The sequence below is a fragment of the Nansenia antarctica genome, assembly GCF_963989245.1.
Source record: "Nansenia antarctica genome assembly, chromosome: 2".
Classification (NCBI taxonomy): Eukaryota; Metazoa; Chordata; class Actinopteri; order Argentiniformes; family Microstomatidae; genus Nansenia; species Nansenia antarctica.
In genome coordinates this window covers 11320746-11343245 of record NC_137675.1, presented here as the reverse complement: position 1 = coordinate 11343245, position 22500 = coordinate 11320746, and the positions used below count along the sequence as shown (strand labels likewise).

The following is a 22500-nucleotide window of genomic DNA, read 5'->3' as shown; positions in this document are numbered from 1 at the left end:
GCATGACCCCATCTGCACTCAGTCGAGGCTCTGAGAGTCACGTAAAGGAACGGCGCCGCCCGGTGTCAGAGAACGGATACTACGGCCCGACAACACCAACCTGCACAGATCCTGGTCAGACTCTGGATCACCATCCACTTATGATCGAAGGAGCTGGTGGAAGTCTCTAGAATGTACAGGAAGATCTCCTTGAAGAACACCTGAGGGGGAATGGAGGAAGAAAAGTTGTTACACTGAAGAGTGCTCAGAATCAACTATCTGATGATAAAATGCTGGATAAAAATATACTACTTAAATACTTTGACCTTTAGATTTTGGATAATAGTGTCATAACTGTGCAACTATATGGTTTACAAACAATCATATTCAACGTAATTTCAATTCAAATGACAAACAAAACTAAAGCACATTGAATGAGTATAATTATTAATCAACCTTGGGTACCCTGAAAGGCGCTATATAAATTAATTAATAATAAGTCATTATTATTATTATTATTATTATTATTATTATTATTATCATTATTATTATTATTGAGCTACTCCGTACCTCGATTTGCATCTTGAGGTGAGTCTTGAAGTGGGAGAGCAGCGTGAGGAAGATGGAGAGGGAGAGCTCAAAGACTTCTGGGACGGAGGACACTCCGTTCTTGGACAGCGCCACACACAGGTACTGCTTGATGGCGTTGATGAACATCTCGTTGGTCTTGAAGATGGGCCCGGCGTTCTGCAGGATGGACAGGAGCAGCTGGAGGGACAGGACCTTGGACCGCAACTCATGAGACCTGGAGGGAGGAAGGGAGAGAGAGAGAGAGGGAGAGAGAGAGAGAGAGAGGGAGGGAGAGAGGGAGGGAGAGAGAGAGGGGGAGGGAGAGACAGAGAGAGAGAGGGAGGGAGAGACAGAGAGAGTAGGGGGAGAGGAAGGGAAAGAGAAGGGGAGAGAGAGAGTAGGGAGAGAGGGAGGGAAAGAGAAGGGGAGAGAAAGAGAGAGAGAGAGAGAGTAGGGGGAGAGGGAGGGAAAGAGAAGGGGAGAGAGAGAGAGAGAGAGAGAGAGAGAGAGAGAGAGAGAGACAGAGAGAGAGAGTAGGAAAGAGGGAGGGAAAGAGAAGGGGGGAGAGAGAGAGAGAGTAGGGGGAGAGGGAGGGAAAGAGAAGGGGAGAGAGAGAGAGAGAGTAGGGGGAGAGGGAGGGAAAGAGAAGGGGAGAGAGAGAGAGACACACACAAAGACAGAGACAGGCAGAGGCAGAGACAGAGACGGAGACAAAGAGGACAGACAGAGTATTACACAGCCATTTCTGAGAGCAACAATCTGCAACTGTCATGTCATGGATGTGATGATGTGATGATATATACAGTATATATATATATATGCCCTATGTTGTGTTGGGAAACTGTTGTGGTCACAACAATTACTAGGGGGGGGGGGGGGATACATGTTGTTGCTTTAACAGCCCATCATCAACGGGTGTATCCATGGATACATGTGACAGGGGGGGTCTATGAGGTCTTACTTACTTGGGGTCCGGGGGGCCGTCAGAGAGGGGCTTCATGGAGAGCTTGCACAGGGAGCGGAACACCAGGAAGGCGTCCTTCTGGAGGATGTGGGAGAACTTGGCCACAGGGGAGGAGCCGCTGGGCGCCCCTGACTCCTACAGAGGGACAGGGAACACATCAGCACTGTCACCGCCCAGGAGAAGACTGTTAGCATCTCCGCTAAGGAAGTGAACTGTCTTGTGGGAGGCAGTTAGCTAACGCAGCAAGTTAGCTAACGTCAGGTCTTAGGTTTCGATCCATGCTTAGGGCTTCTGGCCTTGTTCCAAATCGTTTAACCACGTATCCTTCCGTTCTCACTCCCTTGGAAGGAGTCACTGATCTAACACGACTGGATTGGTCAGTTCACGCTTTCCACTGCGCTGCGTTCACACCTATCAAGCGGTGTTCAGATCAGTGATGGTCAAGGAAGGAAGGAAGGAGGGGCCATCATGAACAGTAGCCAAGTAGTTAAAAACTGAAAACTGACCCTAGGCTACACCAAACCCTTCATCCTAGTGTAGTGCGGATCAGTGTGTGTGTGTGTGTGTAGTGGATCAGTGTGTGTGTGTGTGTGTGTGTGTGTGTGTGTGTGTGTGTGTGTGTGTGTGTGGTGGATCAGTGTGGATCAGTGTGTGTGTGTGTGTGTGTGTGTGTGTGTGTGTGTGTGGTGGGTCAGTGTGTGTGTGTGTGTGGTGGGTCAGTGTGTGTGTGTGTGTGTGTGTGTGTGTGTGTGTGTGTGTACCTGGGTGTCTGTGGAGGAGACAGAGAGCCGGTCGTCGGTCAGGGAGGGGGTGAAGCCCGTGGAGATGGGCGTGCCGGGGATGCCGTTGGCGTGGACGTTCTCTGTGTCACTGCCCAGCCCCCCCTCCTCCTCCCCCGGGCCTGGGGCCTCCTCTACCACACACTCCACCCTGCACACACTCTCCTGGCACTCTACACACACACACACACACACACACACAGACACACACACAGGCAGACACACACGCACACAGGCAGACACACACACACACACACACACACACACACACACACAAAGACACCGAAAGATACCCACACACAGACACACAGAAACACACACACACACACACACACACACACAGACAGACACACAGACAGACACATGTAGGGGGAGAGAGAAAACGTCAGATAACGTATACACAGATGTTCAAATTATTAGTTGCACAACCAAGCAACCGTAGCGTACGTGTGGTTCTAACTACAATATTACCTCCCACAACAGTGTCAACCACTTCCTGTAGAATGGTCTGGACAATGTCCTGGGCCTGTTGTTCATAGCTGACTTCCTCTTTCTCCACCGCCTCCTCAGCTTCCTGTTTACACAAACCTGGACAGAGGAGAGGATTTAACACCCTGGATTAACAGATCTGGAATATCTGGGGAGAGTTTCCACACGTTTCATCTTGGCACTAAGATCACCCCAAGTCTATTCTAGGCTATGGATGAAAGACCATCTTTGTGCTACAAAGGTTTTAGGGAAAATCACTCCTCCAGTCCAGAAACAACTCTATTTGCACATACAGGAAATTGACTTGGTGAGGTTGGTGCATAGAACAATAAAGATAAAATATATAATATATATATATATAGAATAAAAACAACAATATAATAAAACAACAATATAAGCAAAAACGTAAAAGACAATGACAAAAGGGGCAGTAAAACAATAATTATGTAGGCTGTAAATAGATGACATACTTAAAGGACTGTGTGTGTGTGTGTCTGGGTTTCCGTTAACCGGTAATTACCGGTCTTTGTCAGGTAAAATCTGTCGAAGTCCGACATATTTAAACCTCTTCGGTGAAAATAATTCCCTCTAAGCACAATTTGAATACAATTTGCTAAAAATAATTTGTCACATATTCTGATTCCTTCTACATTAAAAAAGACGAATATATAGGCTATATTTTTTTATTTGATTATTAATGTGTAGACTAGCCTACGCGATGAACAAACAGCGGCAGGGTTGCCAGATGGGATTGACAATTTACAGCCTAACTAGTCCGCTAAATAACCGCTAAACCCAGTAGCCCATTCGGCGGTAACCCGACTCATCTGGCAACCCTGTCTCACAAGTAGTAGTTTGTGGTTTGCGGAGAGTGAAGGTACCTTTCGGGAGTAGTTGTGAGGGAGAAATTCGTCAGTTAATTTAGTTTGATCTAGTCTAAATAAAACCACTGCAGTGACAGGAGTCAAGGTTATTGTTCTGTGTGTTTTGGATGTGCTAGAGCACAGTGAATGACCACCGAGGGCCGTGAGATGCGGCTAGTAAAGGACGCTAGCCATCTCCTCCCCGATCATTGATTGAGCCTGCCGTGCCCGTTCCAGCCCTGAGTCGGGAGATTCAGAGTACAACATCCCCCTGGCTACCTCTTCTACTCCCCCTGGCTACCTCTTCTACTCCGGGAGTTTCCATTGAACTTTCCTCCTCTACATTCGTCCATCTCCACGTGCGCTACTATCGACAACCTGGGCTACTGGTACCATTAGATTAGGATTGATTAGATTAGGTTGACAATACCACACTACATTTGAGTTTAGGGATATCAATGTTATATATTTGTGTATGTTTTATCTTTATGTATTAAATGTTATAATTGTTCCACATTTGAGACCTGTCTTCCCCCCACTCAGTTATTCAGTCGGGGTCCATCATTTTAGTTCAATTTAGTCTATCTATAGTGTTAGAGTTTAATTTGTGCCACTAAATTGAAATAGTCCACAGGTGTGTATCCCCCCGATACATCCTCCCCATTCTCATACTCCCGAGTCCGAGTAAGTATGATTTGACAGGCAGCTAGACTTAATGCCTTCCCAATCAGCGAGACGTGGTTATAGAAATGACGTTGTTTTATTGATAGAAAGGGTAAAACTGGAAAGAGAATATAGAAAACTTACATTACTGTCGTGAAACTATTTAACACACTTCAGTTAACGTAATGTGGAGTCCGTTCATTGATCGATCGATGCAGTCTGTTCAAATAGCCATCAAAAGCTAAACTAGGCATACTTAAAATTACCAATTACATACTCAAATACCATTAATGCAATTGAAATAAACATCTTAAAGTGGCCTACAGTCGTAATTCAAAGTAGCAAAGGTGACTAGGCTGCCCAGTGTGGCGCGCGTGCAGCCCTGGACATATGCCATAGTAGCGCATGCGAATCATGAAAGCCTATATTATTAATTATATAGTTTGCATCTAATCGTATCGGATGAGAAATAGACATTAAATGGCATAGGCCTACACAACAGCTAATCACCGCGAAAAACACCTATATTATATTTTAATATGATGACCGGAATTTCTCCCGTTTGTCCGACACATTGAAATCTTCCCGGACACGTTGACCGGCACCAATTTTTTCTAACGGAAACCCTGGTGTGTGTGTGTGTGTGTGTGTGTGTGAGAGAGTGAGACATTAGTGAGGCGTTAGTGAGACGTACTCTGAGCAGCGGCGGTGGCCTGGTCCGCCTCCGTCTCTTCGTTCTCGGCGGTGCAGAACACAGACCCGTTCTCCGGCTCGGGGTCCTCCTCCTCCTGGGCGTTCTCCTCAGGCACCTCGCTGGCCACCTCTACTGTGTTCTCCTCAGGCACCTCGATGGCCTCCTGAGGTGTGGGGGTGGAGGTGGTGGTGGGGGTGGGGGTGGTGGAGGGGGTGGGGGTGGTGGTGGGGGTGGAGGTGGTGGTGGGGGTGGAGGTGGTGGTGGTGGAGGGGGTGGAGGTGGAGGTGGTGGTGGGGGTGGGGGTGGTGGTGCTGGGGGGGGTGTGCTGGTCTTGCTGAGGGAAGGACGGCGCCCCCTGTTGGCTGACGGGAGACTGCTGGAGGTGCTGCTGCCTCTGTCGCTCCTTCTCCATCTGCCTGGCCTCCTGGAGCTAGGACACAGACACACAGACACACAGACACACACACACACACACACACACACACACACACACACACACACACACACACACACAGCAAGCGTTATCTTAATGGCTAGCTTTTACGGCTGGCCAAATGGTTTGTGGACCATGCACTGACTTCTCAAGCCAAGCGTCAGAACAATAACAGCACTGGGTGGGCATCATTGAAACCGTGGTCTCTCTGGTCAGGGGCAGGTATATGGGAGATTTCCACGCCACTTATAATTAACAGAAGGTCAGGATGACCTGGGCAGTCTTTGAATAAAAGGGAGGGGAGCATAAATGATTAGAAATACTTTTGAAATACTACTATTGAAAGCCAAAAATATACAGGATAAGGAAGTGAGACTGCGACGTGTTTCGTGTTGTTTGCGTCTGGGTATAAAACATCTCTAATGTGCTAAACGTTGCCAGTTGCTCCTGGGAATAAATTGATTGTGTCTGTAATATATTACAATAAACCCATATCTCTGCTGCATTCGTGACAACCCAATCATTAGTTCATTGTGTAGACAGTAGCCCCCTGAGTTTGTCTTCACCCTCTCAATCTAATATATAATATATCATATATGCCATTTAGCTGACGCTTTTATCCAAAGCGACTTACATTGCAGTGAGTGTATATTTGTCAGTATGGTCCCAGCGCGAACAGAACCCACAACCTAAGCGTTGTTAGCGCCATGCTCCACCAACTGAGCCACAGAGGACTACAAATCTAGCTTCTATGTTGTTTTAATTTGTTATGTTACAACAGGGGAGGCTGGTGGAGGCAGAAATCGGAGGACGGGCTCATTGTAATGCATGGAATGGTATGAGGAATGATATCTAACACGTGTTTGGTGTACCACTCCTCTTTCAGTTCCATGCATTACAATGAGGCCGTCCTCTGATTTCTACCTCCACTAGCCTCCCAGGGGTTATGATGACTAGATCATGATACCCGATATCTGTTTGAACCAAACGGACCACTGAGCAGCATCACAGCTCATAACAGGTTAAAGGTCAAAGGTCAAAGCATTCAGCGCTGCGACACAAACACTTGGCCGTTGCAACACATTATAATAGAACATGCTGTACAACATCTCCACAATACAGGGAGCCTGGCTTAGTCAGGGTGGACTCCTTTCCTGGGTAGGCATAGCAGCATTTGTAAACCAGCAGCCAATAGGCATGCATCAGTGCCAGCAGCCAATAGGCAGTCAGCAGTGCCAGCAGCCAATAGGCAGTCAGCCGTGCCAACAGCCAATAGGCAGTCAGTAGGGCCTGCAGCCAATAGGCAGTCAGCAGTGCCAGCAGCCAATGGAGAGACAGTAATGCCAGCAGCCAATAGACAGACAGTAATGCCAGCAGCCAATAGACAGACAGTGATGCCAGCAGCCAATAGACAGACAGTAATGCCAGCAGCCAATAGACAGACAGTAATGCCAGCAGCCAATAGACAGACAGTAATGCCAGCAGCCAATAGACAGGCAGTAATGCCAGCAGCCAATAGACAGGCAGTAATGCCAGCAGCCAATAGACAGGCAGTAATGCCAGCAGCCAATAGGCAGACAGTGATGCCAGCAGCCAATAGACAGGCAGTAATGCCAGCAGCCAATAGACAGACAGTAATGCCAGCAGCCAATAGGCAGACAGTAATGCCAGCAGCCAATAGGCAGACAGTAATGCCAGCAGCCAATAGGCAGACAGTGATGCCAGCAGCCAATAGGCAGACAGTAATGCCAGCAGCCAATAGACAGACAGTAATGCCAGCAGCCAATAGACAGACAGTAATGCCAGCAGCCAATAGACAGACAGTGATGCCAGCAGCCAATAGGCAGACAGTGATGCCAGCAGCCAATAGACAGACAGTAATGCCAGCAGCCAATAGACAGACAGTAATGCCAGCAGCCAATAGACAGACAGTGATGCCAGCAGCCAATAGGCAGACAGTGATGCCAGCAGCCAATAGGCAGACACTAGTGCCTGCAGCCAATAGACAGGCAGTAATGCCAGCAGCCAATAGGCAGACACTAGTGCCAGCAGCCAATAGACAGACAGTGATGCCAGCAGCCAATAGGCAGACACTAGTGCCAGCAGCCAATAGACAGGCAGTAATGCCAGCAGCCAATAGGCAGACACTAGTGCCAGCAGCCAATAGACAGGCAGTAATGCCAGCAGCCAATAGGCAGACAGTGATGCCAGCAGCCAATAGACAGGCAGTAATGCCAGCAGCCAATAGGCAGACACTAGTGTCAGCAGCTAATAGGCAGACAGTGATGCCAGCAGCCAATGGGCAGACAGTAGTACCAGCAGCCATTGTTGCATGGTACTACAAAGAACATCTGACTTGGCTGGGACAGCAAAGTGATGAATCATCGGCATGCTAAGATGCTCACGCCCTAGCCTCGTAAAAACCAGGAAGATATTGCCTAGCTGACATATACCCCGAAGCGAAACAGAATGTTAGTTTGCGATATCTGGCTGGTTTTATGAGGCTAGCGCACTCCCAGAGAGGAGGGGAATTAATGCCACATCATAACTCAGCCATTTAATAACTAAGCACGCCTCACTTTACCTGACGCGCCCTCTGTCCAGACGCAGCCTGAGACACACTGATCCTGTGATGTGAACGCTAGATATCATTGGAGAGTTACAATTTTAACTTATATAAAAATATATATTATTTCATCATAATTCTCCAGCTTTTGACATTGTGGCAGACATTGTGACACTGACATTGTGGCAGACCTGGGTCAAATCAAATGCATATGTCCTCAAATACAAACAGATAAATGGGGTATTATTATAATGACGATAAGCTGCGCTTGATTTGGTTAAATGCCTGATCAATGGAACTAATGGGATAGTCACAAAAAGTGCAAAATTTCAAACTACAGACACACCGCCCATCATTGACATGACATAACATGTATTATGTGTTGATAACAATGTTGCATTGATTGATTTATTGACTGATTGATTGATTGACTATCAATGCTCTCAAATAATTGAGCTGTGCTTGATTTAGTTTCAAGGGAACCAATGGGATAGTCCCAAAAAGTGAAAAACTTCAAACTAAATCAGATACACCCCCAATCATCTAGTACTGTATATGACATAATATGTATTATGTGTTGATCATGTTGTTTTGATAGATTGATGCATGGAGATAGATAGAGAGAGAGAGAGAGAGAGAGAGAGAGAGAGAGAGAGAGAGAGAGAGAGAAAGATAGATGGATAGATAGATAGGTAGATGGATAGATGGATAGATGGATAGATGGATAGATGGATAGATGGATAGATGGATAGATGGATAGATGGATAGATGGATAGATGGATAGATGGATAGATGGATAGATAGATAGACGGATAGATAGATGGATAGATAGATGAATAGATGGGTAGATGGATAGATGGATAGATGGATAGATGGATCGATGGATCGATGGATAGATGGATAGATGGATAGATGGATAGATGGATAGACGGATGGATAGATGGATAGATGGATAGATGGATAGATGGATAGATAGATAGACGGATAGATAGACGGATAGATAGATGGATAGATAGATGGATAGATAGACGGATAGATAGATGGATAGATAGACGGAGAGACGGATAGATACCGTATTTTCCGGACTATAAGTCACACTTTTTTTCATAGTTTTACATTACCGTCTACAGCCGCGAGAGGGCGCTCTGGGCTTGTGACAACTATATGCTGCTCCTGTACCACTGAAGAAATTAACTGAAACATTAACAGGAGCTTGGTGAACTTGTTTACTGGTAACTTGCTTGTTGGACTAGCTGGCTTGTTATGTTAATTTAGCCTATTCAGCCTCCCAGGTATGTTCTTTATGCTATTGTGTAGCTGAATAACTGTTAATGTGTTACGTTAACATACCGGACACCTATTCAGCCTGTTGTTCTGTGTGCTATTGTGTAGTTGAATAACTTGCTTTTCCAGATTAAATGTCTGTTCTTGGTCTTGGATTTTGTGAAATACATTTCTAAATAAATGCGACTTATAGTCCAGTGCGACTTCTGTGTTTTTTTCTTCATGGCGCATTTTTTTACTGGTGCGACTTATACTCCGGAGCGACTTATAGTCCGGAAAATACGGTAGATGGATGTATAGAAGGATGTATAGATGGATAGATGGATGGATGGATGGATGGATGGATGGATGGATGGATGGATGGATGGAATGGATGGAATGGATGGAATGGATGGATAGATAGATAAATGGATAGATAGATGGATCGATAGACAGACAGACAGACAGACAGACAGATAGATGGATGGAGGGACGGACGGACAGACGGATGGATAGATAGATAGATAGTTGCCCATCCATTGCACAGTGTGAGCTGGGTCTTACAGCTTGGTTCTCCATGCGGGCGAAGATGACGTTGAGCATCTGTGTGAGCGTGGCCTTGGCCGTGGTCTGGTTGATGAGGTTCTTGCTGGCCAGGTAGATGTTGTAGCAGGTCCTGACCGCCTGGAGGACCGTGCCCTCATGGATCTCTATGTGCTGGGAGGTTACTGCCGTGAGGAGGGCCTGGGGGAGGGAGGAGGAGGAGAGACAGGGGTTAGTCTGGAGGGCCGTGGTCTGGTCTGGTCAGTCTGGAGGACCGTGGTCTGGTCTGGTCAGTCTGGAGGACCGTGGTCTGGTCTGGTCAGTCTGGAGGGCCGTGGTCTGGTCTGGTCAGTCTGGAGGGCCGTGGTCTGGTCTGGTCAGTCTGGAGGGCCGTGGTCTGGTCTGGTCAGTCTGGAGGGCTGTGGTCTGGTCTGGTCAGTCTGGAGGACCGTGGACCTTTATAATCTGACAGACCGTCTACCTTTATAATCTGATAGACCATCTACCATACATTTATAATCTGACAGACCACCTACCACACATTTATAATCTGACAGGCCGTCTACCTTCATAATCTGACAGACCGTCTATATTTATAATCTGACAGTCTGTCTACCTTTATAATCTGACAGTCTGTCTACCTTTATAATCTGACAGTCTGTCTACCTTTATAATCTGACAGTCTGTCTACCTTTATAATCTGACAGACCATCTACCTTTATAATCTGACAGACTGTCTACTTTATAATCTGACAGACTGTCTACCTTTATAATCTGACAGACTGTTTACCTTTATAATCTGACAGACCATCTTCCGTACCTTTATAATCTGATAGACCATCTACCTTTATAATCTGACAGACTGTTTACCTTTATAATCTGACAGACCATCTTCCGTACCTTTATAATCTGATAGACCATCTACCTTTATAATCTGACAGACTGTTTACCTTTATAATCTGACAGACCATCTTCCGTACCTTTATAATCTGATAGACCATCTACCTTTATAATCTGACAGACTCTTTACCTTTATAATCTGACAGGCCATCTTCCGTACCTTTATAATCTGACAGACTGTCTACTTTATAATCTGACAGACTGTCTACCTTTATAATCTGACAGACTGTTTACCTTTATAATCTGACAGACCATCTTCCGTACCTTTATAATCTGATAGACCATCTACCTTTATAATCTGACAGACTCTTTACCTTTATAATCTGACAGGCCATCTTCCGTACCTTTATAATCTGATAGACCATCTACCTTTATAATCTGACAGACTGTTTACCTTTATAATCTGACAGACCATCTTCCGTACCTTTATAATCTGATAGACCATCTACCTTTATAATCTGACAGACTGTTTACCTTTATAATCTGACAGACCATCTTCCGTACCTTTATAATCTGATAGACCATCTACCTTTATAATCTGACAGACTGTTTACCTTTATAATCTGACAGACCATCTTCCGTACCTTTATAATCTGATAGACCATCTACCTTTATAATCTGACAGACTGTTTACCTTTATAATCTGACAGACCATCTTCCGTACCTTTATAATCTGATAGACCATCTACCTTTATAATCTGACAGACTGTTTACCTTTATAATCTGACAGACCATCTTCCGTACCTTTATAATCTGATAGACCATCTACCTTTATAATCTGACAGACTGTTTACCTTTATAATCTGACAGACCATCTTCCGTACCTTTATAATCTGATAGACCATCTACCTTTATAATCTGACAGACTCTTTACCTTTATAATCTGACAGGCCATCTTCCGTACCTTTATAATCTGATAGACCATCTACCTTTATAATCTGACAGACTGTTTACCTTTATAATCTGACAGACCATCTTCCGTACCTTTATAATCTGATAGACCATCTACCTTTATAATCTGACAGACTGTTTACCTTTATAATCTGACAGACCATCTTCCGTACCTTTATAATCTGATAGACCATCTACCTTTATAATCTGACAGACTGTTTACCTTTATAATCTGACAGACCATCTTCCGTACCTTTATAATCTGATAGACCATCTACCTTTATAATCTGACAGACTGTTTACCTTTATAATCTGACAGACCATCTTCCGTACCTTTATAATCTGATAGACCATCTACCTTTATAATCTGACAGACCATCTTCCGTACCTTTATAATCTGACAGACTCTTTACCTTTATAATCTGACAGGCCGTCTACCTTTATAATCTGACAGTCCACCTACCATACATTTATAATCTGACAGTCCACCTACCATACATTTATAATCTGACAGGCCGTCTACCTATATAATCTGACAGTCCACCTACCATACATTTATAATCTGACAGACCATCTACCTTTATAATCTGACAGACCATCTACCATACATTTATAATCTGACAGACCATCTACCTTTATAATCTGACAGACCATCTACCATACATTTATAATCTGACAGACCGTCTACCGTACCTTTATAATCTGCAGCTGAACCCCCTCATCCGTCTGAGGGCCTTGGAAACAGCCACATATCGTCTCAATGATCCTGTCAATCAAGCGCTTCCCCGGCGTAGTGCTGTCTGGGGCGTTTCCTGTCAGGTGGCCGTACGCAATGAGTTTCTGGAGATAGAGAGAGAGGGGGATAGAGTGGGAGGGAGAGAGAGAGGAAGGGAGGGAGGGGAGAGAGAGGGGGGGGGAGAAGGAGAGTGGGGGGAGAGATAGGGGGGAGGGGAGGGGAGAGATAGGGGGGAGGGGAGGGGAGAGAGAGAAAGAGGGAGAGGGAGAGAGAAAGAGAGAGGGAGAGGGAGGGAGCGAGAGAGAGAGACAGGGGGGAGGGAAGGGTGGGAGAGAGAGAGAGAGAGAAAGAGAGAAAGAGAGAGAAAGAGACATTGCATCATGTGGGTTGAAATGTACTCGTGGCTCACTCCATTGCTCATGTGATGTGGTACAATTCATAAAGATGATTCAACCGGGTCCAATTCAACACTGAGACAGAGCATGTTGACATTCTGTTTACTGAATCTATCCCAACTTAATTCATTTCAGACCGCAGAAACTGAAACGGAAAAATCTGTACAAAAGTAATACAGTTTAACATGAAAGTTTACTATGGTACTCGCACGCACGTACACACGCGCGCACACATATACACACACACACACACACACACACACAAGCGTAGCACTCTACTGACCTGTAAACAGTCTAGGGAGGTGATGACGATGCGCGGGCATTTGGACTGGCAGGCGAGCTCGAACGGCAGGAAGTACTTGTCCGCTTCGATGAAGCTCTCCTTGGACTTGAGAGGCGGTAGAGCGCTGGAGTCACCTGGGGTCTCTCCAGGAGGGGGGCTGAGGGGGGGTAGAGAGTGACAGCTGTCACCACCAGTGGGGTACGGACACGGCACCACTCGCATGGACGCCACAGGTGTCAACCATTATACCCAGAGGACATCCTCGTGGTAGAGGGCTACATTTGGGGCTTAGAAATGGCAGGCGAGGCTACCTCTTTAGAAGCGCGTGATTCCGAATCACCTCCTCTACACACAAGGAAACGGTTACAGCGTGATCACAGGCCAAAAGCGAACCGAACCACAACTCTTTCATTCCTCGTGCAATTAAACATACATACTTTATACTTGACTAGTGATAAATACTTTATCGTTGACGATGACCTCCATCATGTTCTGTTCTGTTCTGTGTAAATTGTATATTCTGCACGTGTTAATGATTTTAATTGGGACTCCGAAACTGCAAGCCAAGTTCCCCCAGCTGAGAATATCAAGTCTACTGAACTGAACATCAGGGAGACATCTGTCCCTCAGTGAACAATGGCCGATTGTCTCCAACACATTACACCACTACTGTACAGTGTTTCTCTAGGCTTGATGTACGCTCAGTTGTAAACAGCAGCACTGTCTGAGAGTCTCTGGTGTTCGTGCAAGTCGGCAGCCAAGCTTGTTTGTGAGCTTGTTTGCGGTCCGGGGGAGGCTGGCGAAGGTAGAAATCGGCGGACGGGGGGCTCATTCTAAACGCATGGAACGGAATGACGCGCGTTTGATCCACCGTTCCTCATTCCTGTTCCATGCGTTACAGTTACACAACGAGCCCCCGTCCTCCGATGTCTACCTCCGCCAGCCTCCCCTGGTGGGGTCACCCTCTCTGACCTAGGAGGAGGAGGTCAGAGGGGACAGGACCGTCTGATTGGTGGACGGTCATTAAGACACGGTCAGTGAGCTGGGAGACGCTGGCCTCCGCTGAGTCTGAGTCGACTTAGAGGAACTGTTATTCACTGCACGTCTCTACCGCTCTATCCTTCCCAACCCTCCCTCCATCCCTCATTACCTCTCTCATTCCCTCTCTCACCCCCCCCCCCCCCCCCTTCCCCAAGCTTTAATTAGCCTGGCTATGAAGATGATCAGCTTGGTCACTTTTTAATCAATTTTACTGCGGATGATATAATGCTCCCGGGGCGGGACGTCTGCCCTGTACAGCAGCAGGCCATGTTTGTTTTCTCAATTCATCACAGAAAAGCGTCTAGTCCTTATTACACCCTGCACACACACACACACACACACACACACACGAACGAACACACACACACACACACACACGGACGGACACACACACACACACACACACACACACACACACACACACACACAGACGGACAGACACACACACACACACACACACACACACACACACACGAACGAACACACACACACACGGACGGACACACACACACACACACACACACACACACAGACGGACAGACGGACAGACACACACACGAACAGACACACACCACACAGACGGACAGACGGACACACACACACACCCGGACAGACACATACACACACACACACACACACACACACACACACACACACACACACACACACAGACAGACACACACCACACACCACACACCACACACCACACACCATACACACACACACACACACACACACACACACAAACACAGACACACACACACACACACACAGACACAGACACAGACACACACAGACGGACAGACACACACAGACAGACACAGACAGACACACACACACACACAGACTGATGGACAGACACACGGACGGACACACACACACACACACACACACACACACACACACACACACTCGCCCTCTACTCTGCACAGCCCATTCATCATAGGAGGAGGTAGGCAGGGGGGTCGCTAATGTAAACACCTAACGGGTGATTGAAGGTGATGGGAGGCACCGCCGGGGTTAGCCAACCAGGCGTGGAGATGATGAGGCCTCCGCCCTGGCAAGAACAGAGAGATCTCTGGGTCACTGAGCTGCACCGGCCTCAGCCTCTCAGACCCATCTGGCTAGCCAGGGGAACGAGGGATGAAAACAGGCTGGGAGAGGAGGAGGAGGAGGAGGAGAGGAAGAGAGGAGGAGAGCAGGAGCCAAGGGAATGACGCTAATCAGAACAGATCCCGACACCTCCACGCCTGACGAGACTTGACACGTCTGAAGACGGCCCGGGAAGATCATCAAAGAGCCCCGGCCTCCACCGGCCACGCCTCGCTCTCCCTCGCCAACCCTCTGGCGAGCGGTACCGGAGCAGCCGGTCTCGGACCAACAGGTTCCAGGACAGGTTCTACCTCCCAGCTGTACCGTCAGCCCTTTGAACTGATTAAAGCTGTTCTGCAAGCTCACCTGCGCTAGAGACAATTTGCACTCACCATCTGCACATTGTGTGCGCAGGTGCATACGGTACACACACACATGAGCATGCACACACACACACACACACACACGCACACACACACACATAATTATTTTGCTGTATTCCACCGTTCCAAGGCTGTACTGAATGTTTGACTGTTATTACTATTGATTTTAGATTGGGTTTCTTATGAGTCCATTTATATGATTCCTCTCCTTGCAGCTCACTGATGAGAGGTAGCTTGTAATACAGCCAGCATCACGTTGGACTGTTTACAGCTGTGTCCTGTGTGCATAGGATCAATACCCTTCGATTTGGTTTGATATATATACACACGCACGCACACGCACACGCACACACACACACACACACACACACACACACACACACACACACACACAACCTACCTCAACTTCTCTGCTTCTTCTTTAATTTCCTCTGGAAAAACAAAAACAGACAGACAAAAAAAAAGCACAATGAATCTTCCCCGTTCAAAGATCTTTTGTCAAAGCGGCCCGCAGCAAAGCGAGACCTGTGTTCATTTCATCCACACGAACACTCTCAAACAACGCTCCCAAGACAGCAGATTACATTAAACTCAGTAGAGGATGACAGAATCCACCCCAGCCATGATATTGACACTGAAACATGATATTGACTCTCAACATTAATAGGATATTGACTGCTGAACATAGCCAATAACCAAGGCAATAAACCCACAGCCAAAACAATAACTACCGCAACAGATGTCTGCATTACAATGAGGCACAAGGGCACTTTGTCAAATTAAATTACATGTCCTCCCTGACTAACACCTCAGTGTTGCCCTCGACCTTCATGGGAATAGCCCGGCATCCTGGAGCAAACTGAACACAGCGTTCAGGTATTGACGTCTCTATGCTGCTGTGAGGTGGGTTAGACGCTTGGTGAACAGGGGAGGGAAAGAATCCAATGATGTCATCTCTACTGGACCTTAAACCATAACCATTAGCATAACCCTTATCCTAACCATAAGCCTTACCTTACTCAAACTGGGATACTTGGTACGTCCCTAAAGATCCCAGTTAGACTCTTGGCCGGTTCTATCTAGACCGGTAGGACTGGAGCCAGTCTGAGTCACAAGCCGACAGAAACACATACATACCCTGTCCTTGCTCTTTTGCCCATTGGTCCATTCTACATTTTCACTTTCTTTGAACTACCTAATCTATCTATCTACCACAACCATCTTGAAACTTTTTCCACTATCAAAATAAGACTTTTGCTAGCCCACAGAGTTTCTTCTGGAACTTATTTGTCTAGTTTACACTCTAAAAGGATGTAAACTAGAGGGCCTAGCCTCTGACAGCTCAATACCAGACAACAAAAACATTCTAGCTGGAACACCTTCTTTTGTCAACCACAAAGTGAGACTTTGTGATCAGCAATCTGAGATCAGTCAGTGGGCAACACCCAAATGTGCTTTTGACCAAAAAGCCCAATAAATATCTGAAATGTGTCCCTTCTTCAGATCTGTCTCTCAGATCAAAACAAAACCACCTCTCCCTCTCTCTCTCTCTCTCTCTCTCTCTCTCTCTCTGACCGGCACCATGTCCCAATACAACTACACCCACCCTGAAATAACATGATACAAAGCCTACTAGCTGAGAAAACATAGATCTGTTCAGTAAGATACTTGGTATGGAATCATCAAGTGAAATAGCGGCGTGTCAGTAACGGTGTAAGGTGCTGAGATGGGATATGCACCGGGCTGGCCCGTCTGGCAACAATTTATCCGACCATCCCTGCATCCCTGTCTGGGAGGCACTCACCAAATGATGTCAACCCACAGTGACATGTTGTCATAACAATGTTTTACAATCGATCCTTACCTAATGCCACCTCGCAAGCTTTGCGCAGCTGGGAATGGTGAGCCTTCTTCACCTCCTTATCTGCTAAAATCTTCTCCAGCGCTCGGGTTAAAAACATGTTTTTGGTTTTACTCTCATACATGGCGGGCTGGCCTGGGAACCGTAGAAAAGCCAACCGTCCCGTCGGACAGAACCGGAGGCGAACAGTCTTCTGGAGTGCGAAGCCTAATAATGGGATAGAGAGATAGAAACATATAGAATACCGTTTTATTCGGAAGGAAATCCCATCGTTTTTCCTGTTAGAGACCTGTCAGCGCCATGTTGCAAGGAAGCGACGTCATGACGTCATTGACGTTCCTCAATGGGAACGGGATGCGAATTTGCGGACCCCTAGGATGGTAGGGGAAGGTAGGGCAATACCGCTACCTGATTGGTTGGCGAAGCACTCGTGAAGAGCCCCCTCATTGGCTGGCGAGTCTCGAGTCTCGCCAGCCAATGAGGGGGCTCTTCACGAGTGCTTCGCCAACCAATCAGGTAGCGGTATTGCCCTGCCTTCCCCTACCATCCTAGGTTCCGCAAATTCGCGAACGGGATTGTTCCAGAGGACTGTTATGTTCCCAGAGACTGCAGGGAGGAGGGTGGGACACTGTTGGACAGGAGAACACTTTTGCACCACTCGTCCATTAAACATGTAGATGATGGGAAAAGAAGCCTCCATTTCTCTCTCTTCCTTTTCTTTTCCCTCTTGTTCTCCCCTTTTCCTACCTTTTCTTCTTCCCCCCTCTTCACTTTCATCCCCACCCTTAACAGACTATTGTGCACCTTGCCTAAGTTGTGCAGGGAATGATCCAGAAGCATTTGGACTCGATCATTGGTGAACAACATCTCCCGCGTTAATCAAAAATGTATATTTTAAGAGACACTCAACAAGCACATCACGAATGAAAAGTGGCCAAGTCTCAGCTTGTCGTTCATATTTGTTGTACTTATTGCCTCACAGCACGGTGCCTCTGTAGATCTTAAGACCGAATAGGCGATGACCGGTCACAGTTGCATTGCTATACATTTAGTAGCTAAATCCTGTACATACAAAGTAGAAGTGTGATAGGATTACTTGATGCTTAACTGGCTTGAGGACAAGTGGATGACTGTCTCATCCCGACTCTTGCCTGACACCTTGCGGTTTTCAGAGGGAAGTGCAGCATCACACCACCTTACCATTCAGTAGATGGTCCCCATTGCTTATCATCATCGTCATCGAATTTGATTAGGCATTATTAGTCATTAGTCATTATTATCATCATTATAAGATGTTATTATGTTTGAATTAACTATCAAAGCTTGTTTCCTTAAAGCAATAAACATATTGTATTACCTACCAAGCTGTTATTATAGTACATCAGACAGGCAACACTGAACCAGTGTGATGTGTGTTTTATTCATTTATTATTGTTTTATTGACAGAGGAGGTCAAGTATCCCAAGGCATTTGTAAACAGTGTGTCCACAAATAATCTACATTTCACTTTTTCTTGTTATCATGACCCTACTGTATAGTGAAGCATTCACCAGTCAAAACACTTGAAATTGTCATTTGAAATAAATACAATACTGATAATAAAAAAAAAAGAATAGAGGGGAAAAAAAGAGAAGAAGAATAAAGACAAAGTAAAAGATAACAAGTCAACAATCTACAATGAATCTACCTGGAACACTTTAAGTAGTCTCTATCGGTAGCATCCAGATGAAGTCCTTTAATTGTCCGTAGACTCAGTCTCATACGTATCATGACACATATGAACAGTGACAGCACTATACAGGGTGACGGAGGTCAAAGAGACCCTCGCTCCTAGTCCCAGAGGAAGCGTAGTATGAGGTTCTCAGAAGAGAACCCGAATTCTGCATCGGTCGGGCAAACCCAATTCGGCAAACCTGGTATTGATGAATAGTGTAGATTGGAACCAGACAGAATCTATAGAAGTTAAACGGTCCAGGCTATAGGTGATGGCAGCAATAAACCAAAAACCCAATAAGGTAAATGTTTCAGTTCAGTCAGTTTACATAGAACACATACATGAAACTCGATTCCACTCGCTTGAAGAGCAGCTCAGCAGCTGTTTATGGATATTATAAAAACGCCAAATAACAAAAGGGCATAAAACAAGTTAAACAATGGCGAATCAAAATCACATCAACTTCAATCGATCGATTAGTAGAAAGTGCAGGCACTGAGAAACGTAACGGTAGCATCTCACTAACATTGGATTCATATCCTTGAGGCAAAATTTAACTTGTGATGAATTTGTACTGAATAGTCTCTCTCTCTACTTATCTTCTACTTATTAATTTACACGAAATGGAATGTTTGACTAAAAGTTACGTGATATCTATCCCCTATTGACAGATTAGTGCGTCTATGAGAAATACATGCATCAAGTATGACCGTCTCTTCTAGTGGCAGAATATACTGCAATGTTATTCTAGAGATGTCCATGTCTGTTTTATTTCAAATTATTTTCTAAAAAAAATCACTGCAATCATTCAGTTTAGTATAAAAGAGCTAGGGTACCTTTTCATATATATAACTTTTTTTTTTTGTAACTTTAGACCAGTGGAGGCTGGTGGAGGTAAAAATCGGAGGACTGGCTCATTGTAATGCATGGAACGGAGTAGGGAATGGTATCAACAATAAGACCGTCCTCCGATTTCTACCTCCATCAGCCTCCACTGCTGAAAGTAGACGACCAGCCACATTTTATCAGGAGAGGCTGGTGGGGGTAGAAATCGGAGGACGGTCTTATTGTTGATGCCATTCCTAACTTCCATACATTACAATGAGCTTGTCTTCCGATTTGCGATTTTTTTTTCTACCTCCACCAGCCTCCCCTGCATTGTATAGACTACTCATGTACGTTTCTTTCAGCCAATTCTACAGAAGTACATATAGAAAAGCGTTTAACACCTAACTGCTATAATGAGCTATAAATTATGATCACTCTACCCAACAACCCCCAAGTTATTTCGGCTTGGGAAAACGTCACAAGGCAACAACATTTTATTTTTTTGCTTCTTTCTGTAAAACCTTGAAATTCTATTGCATTCGCCATAGCTGACCAGCAGGTGTCGCCACACACCCAGTGTAACTGACGCAGCAGAATGTACAGCACAAGGTACTCGAATATTGCATTTTATATCCAGTTACTTCTTCAACGTTTATACTATGTGGTTGCCTTCAAAAAGCTCAACTTTGCTGTGTACGTTCAAGAGCTTACAGGCGGTAGCTCTGGCACTGTTCAAGCTGTTAGTTTGATGTCCTATCAGTTAGTAAAACAAGCTCGGGGGTAAAGACAGATGGTACAACTTTAACAACAGGCGGAATACAAACAACCTCAGCAGCCCGCTCGATACACTGATCACCTTGACGGTTGTTCAATAGCGTGGGTGTCAGTGGAGGCTGGCGGAGGTAGAAATCGGAGGACGGGCTCACGGTAACGCATGGAACGGAACGGGTTTGATACCGTTCCTCAGTCCATTCCATGCGTCACAATGAGGCCGTCCCTCCGATTTCTACCTCCGCCAGCCTCCACTGGTCCCAAACCTATTCTTTCAGTTAAACCACTGATTGCACAGAGGAGTCGGTGGCAACATGCTGTTGGGAGTCTGTGGCAACCATGCAGATGTGTGGTTAGAATGGCACTTCCAATAGACATTCTCCATTGAACACAGTTTTTTAGTCCAATATTAACCCGGGTCTGGGAAAAATGAGCTCTACAACTCCTAGCCTAGAGTCAGAGTGACACTGTTCTACTGTTTTGGCCCAGTTCAGACTCTTGTTCTGGGTCGGTTCTGGCCTGGTTTTGGCTCAGTAGCACAAGGAATAGGAGGGGAGACTTGCTGGATAACACATCCACATCTGATGTTGGGGAACGGATTGAAAAGAGTCTAAACCAGGGGAGGCTGGTGGAGGTAGAAATCGGAGGGCGGGGCTCATAACACATGGAAGAATGGCATCAAACACCGTTCCTCATTCCGTTCCATGTGTTCCAATGAGCCCTGTCCTCCGATTACTACCTCCACCATGCAGCCTCCCCCCCCCCTAGTCCAAACCTATTATTTCAGTTAAACCGCTCATTGCACAGAGTCCGTGGTAACATGCTGTAGCTGTGTGCTCAGCGGCGGGCTAGCGGTCACGCTAACCCACGGCCGTGCCGTCACGATGCTCCTGATGTTAATACTGCCTGGTTCTGGAGACACGGTTCGACTCCTACTTGCGGGAGAGGCCGGCGGAGGTAGAAATCTCCACCGATTTCTACCTCCGCCGGCCTCACTGGTCCAAACTGCTTTAAGTTAGCCCAAAAGACGACCGTCTCAGATTCAACACCGACACTGAAACACATTTCTTTAAACGGCAACGACGACGACAATAACAACAACAACAACAACATCAACATCATCATCATCCTAGCTCTCATTCTCACATAGCACCATACCATCGGTTTCCAGTCCAACTCTAATAACATTAGGGTCTGTCCTCGTCATCATGAGCAGTGGTAGGCCTCTTGTCCTCCTGCACGCTTTTCTAAATAAACGAGATGATATGCAGAGGTGGGATCCACCCGTGTTTCATCAGAACACACATCCATCAGAATAATCCACACACACACACACACACACACACTCCCGTGATGGAATCTAACGATAAAAGAAATGCACACGCAATGCACACACACGCAGACACGCACACACTAAGGGGGAGGTGGGGGAGGGAGGGTGTTGTAACTATGGTGACTATTGTACTAGGTATGCATCCCAATGACGACGTATACATGGACGTGGTAACTATGGTGATGACTGCCGCTGCCTGTCTGAGAGAAATCCGCTGCCTGACTGTGTGTGTGTGTGTGTGTGTGTGTGGTACAATATGTGTGTGTGTGGGGTACAATGTGTGTGTGTGTGTGTGTGCGTGTGTGTGTGTGTGCACCGGCAAGCAAGACCGTGCAAGTGCGGTGTTTGTGTGTGTTTGTGTGTGCACCAGCAAGCGCGCGTGTGTGTGCGTACATATATACATTTGCAGACCAGTCCAGAGTGGGAAAGGCACACATAGTACATTTTATTTTATTTTATTTATTTG

The 22500-nt window shown here is 46.1% G+C and overlaps 1 protein-coding gene across 1 annotated transcript in view; it reads right to left on the bottom strand.

Annotated features, from left to right (window-relative positions):
• The window catches only part of LOC308149788 (brefeldin A-inhibited guanine nucleotide-exchange protein 1-like), a gene marked incomplete at both ends in the record, with an annotated part of 34233 nt that extends 16721 nt beyond the window's left edge, over nt 1-17512 (bottom strand). Inside the window, 12 exons of the mRNA XM_080522677.1 lie at nt 101-200; nt 550-784; nt 1515-1648; nt 2275-2465; nt 2764-2880; nt 5002-5164; nt 5354-5431; nt 9828-10007; nt 12291-12437; nt 13012-13168; nt 15928-15958; nt 17392-17512. Coding sequence (XP_080378803.1) covers nt 101-200; nt 550-784; nt 1515-1648; nt 2275-2465; nt 2764-2880; nt 5002-5164; nt 5354-5431; nt 9828-10007; nt 12291-12437; nt 13012-13168; nt 15928-15958; nt 17392-17512 — 1654 coding nt within the window. The remainder of the gene's footprint in view (nt 1-100; nt 201-549; nt 785-1514; nt 1649-2274; nt 2466-2763; nt 2881-5001; nt 5165-5353; nt 5432-9827; nt 10008-12290; nt 12438-13011; nt 13169-15927; nt 15959-17391) is intronic.
• Nucleotides 17513-22500: the final 4988 nt, after the last annotated feature.